The sequence below is a fragment of the Penaeus monodon genome, chromosome 17 (assembly GCF_015228065.2).
Source record: "Penaeus monodon isolate SGIC_2016 chromosome 17, NSTDA_Pmon_1, whole genome shotgun sequence".
Lineage (NCBI taxonomy): Eukaryota > Metazoa > Arthropoda > Malacostraca > Decapoda > Penaeidae > Penaeus > Penaeus monodon.
The window spans coordinates 6,300,251-6,308,864 of record NC_051402.1 but is presented as its reverse complement, the minus strand read 5'-3'; the positions used below and the strand labels follow the sequence as shown (position 1 = coordinate 6,308,864).

General features: G+C 41.6%; 1 protein-coding gene across 1 annotated transcript in view; it reads left to right on the top strand.

The window, feature by feature from the left end:
• The first annotated feature begins 258 nt into the window (after positions 1 to 258).
• LOC119583226 (transient receptor potential cation channel subfamily M member 2-like) overlaps positions 259 to 8,614 on the top strand; it is an 11,682-nt gene continuing 3,326 nt past the window's right edge. The window contains 12 exon segments of the mRNA XM_037931701.1: positions 259 to 422; positions 818 to 914; positions 1,136 to 1,247; positions 2,087 to 2,328; positions 2,726 to 2,914; positions 3,167 to 3,379; positions 3,664 to 3,911; positions 4,151 to 4,376; positions 5,315 to 5,563; positions 5,935 to 6,130; positions 6,804 to 6,996; positions 7,493 to 7,671. Of these exon segments, the coding sequence (XP_037787629.1) occupies positions 322 to 422; positions 818 to 914; positions 1,136 to 1,247; positions 2,087 to 2,328; positions 2,726 to 2,914; positions 3,167 to 3,379; positions 3,664 to 3,911; positions 4,151 to 4,376; positions 5,315 to 5,563; positions 5,935 to 6,130; positions 6,804 to 6,996; positions 7,493 to 7,671 (2,245 nt within the window). The 5' untranslated portion in view covers positions 259 to 321.

The following is an 8,614-nucleotide window of genomic DNA, read 5'->3' as shown; positions in this document are numbered from 1 at the left end:
AACCCACGACCACTTCAACGGCACGGTCAATTTCAGGTCAGTTTAGGGAATATCAGGGTTTGTTGTGTATATAGGCACGTGTACGTGAGTGTGCCTTTGTGAGTGTGAACAAATTGGAATTAAATAAATATGCATATAACTGGTATAAAACAGCATTGGTCATGATGGTTGATTCTATAAACATATTACTGAGTTTGTTTGTCTTTTCTCACAGAACCCGCCTGGAGGAGGCCATCCAGGCGGAGGAGCCCTCGGGCCTAGGGCATTCCCGTGGTCGTGGTGCTGCTCGAGGGAGGCCTCGGCGCCCTGGGCAAGTGTGCCATGGCGCTGAAGAAGAATATCCCTGTGGTGGTCGTGGGCGGCACGGGACGGGCAGCCGACCTCCTCGCTTACGCTGTGTCTATGACGGTTCGGACGGCGAGGTGGGTGGGATAAGGGGAGGGGGAGTAGGAGTGTAAAGGTGGGGAGAGGAGATGGTTAGGTGTGAGAGGAAGGGGGAGGGGAGAAATGAGGATGGGCGAAGGGGGGAATAGGGAAGGGAGAAGTGAATGGAGAAAGGGGGAAGGGTATTGATAGATGGCCGTGTGGATGCCTGTGGAGTACGCATGGGGTTGTCTGTGTGTGCGTGTGTGTGTGTTTGTGTGTGTGTGTGTGTGTGTGTGTGTGTGTGTGTGTGTGTGTGTGTATGTGTGTGTGTGTGTGTGTGTAGTAGAGCCTTTTCTTTTCCCATGGTGATGCCGATCTTATCAAATAATGACATACGGCTTCGTACCATCACACAAAGGCGACTAGACTAACACAAGTCCCGATCCCTCAGTGGCCGTTACATCTTGCGAAGACAGTACGTCACGCAGCTGATGAACAAAATCCTCGCCGCCATGACTGAACTCCAAGGCAAAACGGAGAAGCAGAAGGTAGGACACATCTACCGGTATTTTTACTTCCTTTGTGTTATTACATTCACCTTTAATCCTTCTCGTTTTTTTCTCATGTGTAACTTATATTTTTCTTCTTCATCTTCTTTTTCCCAACTTCTGTTTAAAATTCTTCAACCCCACGTGCGTTTCTATCGTTATCGACGTCCTTTATTCACATACCTTGCATATCGATGAACAGTTGTCCATAACCATTCCAGAAATGCGCGGATTACGTGTTGGAGTGCTGCGCGAGAGCCAACATGATCATCACCTTCGACATCGACTGCGGAGAAGGACTCGACCATTGTATCCTCTATGCGTTACTCACAGGTTTGTGAAGTGAAAAAGAGTCACAGTAATAAAGGAAATGGTTTTGTCGTCAGGAGTCTAGAGCCTGGGCCAAAACGTCATGGCTTGTAGTTTTTCCTTATTTTCCCAATATCTTTCGTTTCATTTGCGTTGGCACATCTCTTGGGAGTCTTAAGTTCAGTAAACTCAGTCTTCCTACGCGGTAAATAAAAAAAATATATATATATATGATCTGCGCTTGACGTTACTCGTTATCCCTTAAGGCGAGTGGATCCGCGAGGTAACAGAAAGAAGTTTTCGATTTCGTTTCGTTTTACCATTGGCGTTTAGTGTAAAAGAGGTGTTAAGTGTATTAGATTAAGGATTTCTGGGTCGGCGAGTTTTCAAATCCAGTGTTTCTGCTTAAGGCTTGAGAGACTGTCATTTCGAAATCCTTTTTATGCTTAACGTTTTATATATTTACCTATTAATTTGTCTCCTTTATCTATCCATGTTTTTGTTTTCATTATCTATATTTGTTTTCGATTCCTTTGACTATTGTGTTTTAATCTTTTTGTCTTGCATGTTTATATTAAACCCCTTAACGTATCCAAAATATTTTCCTTCACCTGGTCCGATTTCCAATATGAAGAACTTGGCCCTCAGAGAACTTAATCTTTCGATTGCTAACGATTAAAGATAAATAGAGGATAGCGTAGTCTAATGTCGCAATTTCCGCCTCCATTATGAAGAATAAAAAAATATATATATAAGGTATATAATCTCAGATAATCAGATTTGGCTTTAACCTTTTTTTTTCCTTTTTTCTGACTGCGATTCCTTTCGATCCTTCACCCACTCCTTCGTCTGCCCGCCCACAGGAGGAGCTCAGTCGTCCCGCCTGGAGCAGCTGAGCCTCGCCCTCCTGTGGGACCGCCCCGACATCGCCGAGCACCACATCTTCCCGGCCGAGTCCAACTGGGCGTCGTGGGACCTGAAGGACCTCATGACGACGGCGCTGCTGGAGGAGAAGGTGGAGTTCGTCAAGCTGTTCATCCTGAACGGCTTGGTCATGAGCGACTACCTGAACGTGACGACACTGCGGTACCTGTATAACGAGGCGGTCAGTTCTCACGGTGCTCTGTGTCAGCGCTGTAGTCTAATTTCGTTTCTACACTCGCTCTCTCTGTATATATATGTATGGATATATATGTATGCGTATATATATATTAGATATATTACTATATATATATATATATATATATATATATATATATATATTATATATATTATATATATATATATATATATATATATATATATATATATATATATATATATATATATTATATATATATATGTATATATATATATATATATATATATATATATACATATATATATATATATATATATATATATGAATCACATGATATATCCAACCAATGATTACGATCACAAGAATGACCTATAACCTTACTGAAGCCGATTTCTGAAAGCACTGCGCCCCCCAACAACAGTGCAAGACGGAGTCCCACACGCACCTGAGGCGGCTCCTGCAGAGGTCTTCACGGAGCAGCTACCACTACCTCGTCCACGTCCACAACATCCTGCAGGCGATGCTTAGGAAACACCATGATCCCGTGTACCTTAGCGACACTCCACAGGCGGTTATGGCGGATTCGAGCATCAACTACCTCACTTTCGATGTGCGTAAAAATTGCCGATATGTTTTGTTGTCTGTACATGTTACGTTTTCTGTTCTTTGCCTTGGACTTTAATTTCGTTTTTTTTTTTTGTTTTTGTTCCTTGTTCTTGGGTTTGATCTTTTTTTTTGTACCATCATATTTAGGCTTGTGTTTCTGTCTACGTGCAAGTTCGTTCTTGAGTTTGCATTGTGAGTGTATGTATTTACTTATATGTCCATATCCATTTCCTCACACTCGGGGTTCTTCCTTCAGGACCCTTACCAAGAGCTCCTTCTGTGGGCGATCTTCAGCCGGAGAGGACAACTCGCTCGCTTCCTGTGGGAACGCTGCGAAACCCCGCTGTGCGCTGCTGTGGTGGCCTCGTGCGTGTATCAGAGTCTCTGGAAGTCCTTAGGAGCCAAGAACACCGTCATCCTCAATGAGTACCAGAAGCAGAAGACTATGTTTGAAACTTTGGCTGTGGAGGTAAGGAGAGATGGGAAGGGAAGAGGAGGAGAGCGGGAAGCAAAGGGAGAGAAACAGTGAGAGAGAGAGAAAAGGGGAGAACGGGAGGGGTTGGAAGTCAAAGAGGGAAGGAAACGGGAAAGGAAAACAATCAGAGAAAGGAAATTGTCGACACGGTTATACAGTCCCAACCAGAATTCCATTTACTAAAACAATACCACCCGCATTACCCACATCTCTCCCACCCACAAGCTACGAAAAGCAATGATAACGCCACACCCTTCCTTCACCCTTTCCCCCACCAGCTCCAGGACGTGTGTTACCAGGAGGACCCGCCTAACGCCATGGGCCTGGTGGAGCGCAGGAACCCGAAGTGGGGCCAGATGGACTGCCTCGAACTCGCGCACCTCGCCAACGACCTCATGTTCATCTCGACCCCGTGTTCCCAGGCCTCCGTCGAGCTCAACTGGCGGAGGGGCTTGACCAGGGCGCCGCCCCTCGCCGTCACCATCTGCAATTTTCTCCCGTTTCTCGTCTGGACGAGGTTGTTTGGGTGAGTGGTTTCTTCGTTTTTTTCTTTCTTTCTTTCTTTCTTCGATTTAAGGGATCCTCTCTCTCTCTCTCTCTCTCTCTCCCTCTCCCTCTCCCTCTCCCTCTTTCCCTCTCCCTCTTTCCCTCTCCCTCTTTCCCTCTCCTCTTTCCCTCTCCCTCTTTCCCTCTCTCTCTCCCTCTCTCCCTCTTCCCCTCTCTTTCCTTCTTCCTCAGTCTCACCTACCAACCCTCTCCCCGCAGCTTCCAAAAACTCGGCGACAACGGAGGGGAGCTCACCGCGTGGCAAAAGCTCGTCGTGTTCTACAAGTCGCCCATCTCCAAGTTCTTCGCCCACTCCACCTCCTTCGTCGTGTTCCTCCTCCTGTATGCGTACGTGATCCTGTTCGACTTCAAGTACGAGATGTCCGTGGCTGAGATCCTGGTCATCTGCTGGATATTCACGTTCATCGTCGGTGAGTTGTCTGAGGTGAGTGTTCGTTGTTGTTGTTGCTGTCATTTTTATCGATAATGATGATAATAATAATGATAGTAGTGATAATTATAATAATAATAATGATAATAATAATGATAGTAGTGATAATTATAATAATAATAATGATAATAATGATAATGATAATAATTATAATAATAACGATAGTAGTGATGATGATGATAATAATAATAGTAATAACAATAATATAATTATTATGATTATTGTTGTTACTGTTATTATTATTATTGTTGTTGTTGTTGTTGTTATTATTACTGTTATTATCATTGTTATTATTATTACTGTTATTATCATTGCTAATATTATTATTATTATCATTATTGTCATTATTATTATCATATCATCATCAATATTATTATCATTATTAGTATTATCATTATTAGTCTTATTACTCTTATTATTATTATTATCATTATCATTATTATTGTCATTATTATTATCATTATCATTATTATTGTCATTATTATTATCATCATCAGTAGTAGTAGTAGCAGTGGCAGAGATAGCAGTAGCAATAGGAATGGCAGTAGCAATTAGTAGCAGTAGTGATAGCAATATTAGTAGTAATAGTAGTAGTAGCAGTAGTAGTAGTTATAGTAATAGTAGTAGTAGTAGTAGTTATGGTAATAGTAGTAGTAGTAGGTATAGTAATAGTAGTAGTAGTAGTTATAGTTATAGTAATAGTGGTATTAGTAGTAGAAAACACAGAAGATTACATCGTTCTTACATTTGATATCAGAATAGATATTCTCCCTTTTACCGACGGCAGCTCAACACAAGAATCGCATACCTACTTGCCACTCCAGCTCAACCACACTTAAAACAACCACTCATTCATTCATTTTGCTGACCAGCATACGCCAGAAGGACACACACACAAAAACACGTTCACCCACAATATCTTTCATTCACAGATAACAGCTGAACAGTCCACCTCAGTGCGGGGGAAGATCAGCGACTGGTTGAACAGCGTATGGAACCGGTTCGATCTGATGGCTATCGTCCTGGCACTACTGGCACTGGCACTCAGGCTCCACCGGGAAACGTTCAAGTGGGGTCGGATCGCCTACTCCCTCAACACCACCCTCTTCTACTGTCGCCTCTTCAGGATCTATCATGTCAACTACCATCTGGGACCCAAGCTCGTTATCTTTTACAGGATGGTAAGGATAAAGTTAAGGGAAACAGAGGGAGAGAAAGAGGGAAGGAGGGAGAGAGAGAGAGCGAGAGAGAGAGAGAGAGAGAGAGAGAAAGAGAGAGAGAGAGAGAGAGAGAGAGAATAAGAGAGAATGAGAAAGAGAGAGCGACAGAAAATATGTGAATAGTATATCTTTTGTTTTCTCATTTTGTGTTATTAACTCTCCATCTTCCCCTTTCTGTAATCGCCAGGTATCTATCGCGTTCGTTTCCGCTTTCTTTCGCCCGATCAGATGCCACACCCCATTCCTTCCAAACTCGCCTGTACTCACATCAGCATCACTCCATCAAAATCCATGTATCTATCTATCCATCTATCTATCCTCACCGCTCCCAGATCTCCGAAGTCCTGGTGTTCATGGCGCTGCTGGTGATCTTCATACTCGGCTACGGCATCGCGTCCCAGGGCCTCATGTACCCTGGCCGGGACGTCTCCTCCCTCAACCTGACTGACGTGGGACAGATCATGAGGGAGGTTCTTCTCACGCCCTACTGGCAGATGTACGGCGAACTCCTGCTGGACGATATCAAGGGTGGGCAATGGTGTAACGGCAGACTCACGTTGTTGTCAGAGTGGATCATCATCTAATCATCATCTAATCATCGTCATATAATCATCATCATCATAATCATCATCATTATCATCATCATCTATCATCATCATCATCATATCATCATCATCATCATCTATAATCATCATCATCATCATCATCTATAATCATGTCATATATCTCATCATCATTATCTCATCATCATCATCATCTAATTCATTTCATCATCATCTAATCATCATCACCATCATCATATAATCATCGTCATCATCATCATATAATCATCATTATTATCATGGTATTGCGTTTCTTCGTAGAGCTGTTTTTTTCTTTCTTTCTTTCTTTCTTTTTTTCTATCTTTCTTTTTCAATTTCCTGCGACTGTATTACAAACAGGTAACACTATTATATTTCCCAAACTCCATGTTCCTAAAGTGTCCGAGTGCTTATGCTATTGAATACGTGCAGTTTATATAATACTAACTTTTCACACAAATCTAATTGAGAAACCAAATCGTGTAAAGGGCAAGTTTCTCTTTGAAGAAAAAGCAACCGAAAGATATGCAAATATTTCTTACGAAAATACAACAGTCAATAATTTCCGCAAAAGTCCTACATTATTATCTACCCAGTTATTAATCAGTGAATAATTGCAGGTGGCGACGTAGAAACGTGCTATCCAGAGTCCTGCACAGTCCCTGAGTCCTGTGTGACTGAAGGACGAAACTGCATCCAAGACTGTGTGTGTGAGAACGCCAAGGAATACACGTGGGCCGTAAACCTCATGCTGTTTATCTATCTCATTATTGGGAACATCATGTTGCTCAATCTTCTCATAGCTATTTTCACGTAAAATGTCTCCACTTTATTATCCTCGCGTTACAGTTATTTGGATTATAGTATTTGTAATCAATAGCTCGAAACGAGGATTTTCCTATCTAATTACAGCATATAACATCAATATAAACTAAACTGTACATCGTGTGGAAATTTGTATTATAATATATAACTCATACAAACAAACTGTATGTCTATGTTATATCACATGCAGATTCACATACTATGTACTTCATTACCTAATTCAAATATATATAATTACGACTAAATTCCCTGTCAAACATGTTTCGAATTCTGTCTCGAACACCCAAATAATGTGGCCTTTGTTTAGATTACGAGGATTTCGAAGCTTCATTCCTGTGACTGATTCACTGACATGTTCAAAGAAATTCGCAGAAAAAAAATAGACATAACACTAATTCTTCCACAGATTATAGGACTACAGGTTATAGGTTATAAAACTACAGAACGCAAATTATTTACACCAATTTACACATATAAACAACAGGTACGTATTCGACGAGGTCCAAGAAAACAGCATGGAGATCTGGAAGTTCGAGATGTATCGTTTGATCCGCGAGTATGACAGCAAACCGGCGTTGGTTCCTCCCTTCGTCGTGCTCGAGTATGTGTGGAGGATTATGAAAGCCATTTGGAAAGTCACGTGTCGGAAGAAGAAGGAAAATCGTGAGTCTTTTGTTTTCGGGGGGCGGGGTAGGGTGGGGGTGGGGGTGGGGGTGAGGGTTGACAGAGAGGTATTCAGTTTTCAATGAATTATTTTCTTTATCTCGCTCTTGTTATATTTCCACCTGTTTCTCTGTCTGTTTATTGATGCGTCTGTCTGTCCATCTGCCATTTTATCTATCTCTCCCTCTCACAGTGTCTGTCTATTTATTAATAGTTATATCAATTAATATAATCAGTGTAATTAGATAATATAATTGATATAATTTAATATTTTAATTATATTAATTACAACGGTTTGTCTACACACACACACACACACACACACACACACACACACACACACACACACACACACACACACACACACACACACACACACACACACACACACACACACACACACACACACACACACACACACCATACTGCAATGCACTGGTTAAGTATTATATGGTGATGCTGATATTAGTAATGAAAATGTTGACATAAAAAGCACGATACTGCTCCATTCTATCTACAGCCACATTCCTTCCAACCTTATTCAAGAGCCACTTTTGATCTTTGTTTTATTCTACATGAGTAAATGCACCATAACACAAAAAGATACTTATCTAATTACCATAAACTTCCCCATCTTCAGTGACAGCTCTACCCTGCCTTTGTTCGAGCACCATAAAGCTTTTGACTTTCCAGCACAACATCACCCCATTCTATGTAACTACCATGGCACTAGGCATGCACCATGACCCCCAGTCTTTCAACACATTATTCTTATTTAAGCACCGGAGAACTTTCCATTTCAAGGCAACATCATCCTACTATAGGCAATCAACATGCCGAACTTTCAGTACATTTTCCATATTTAACCACCATAACCTGCTATGCTCCAGAGCAGCACCATCCTACCATATTCAAGCACCATAAAAATTATCCAGGACAGCAC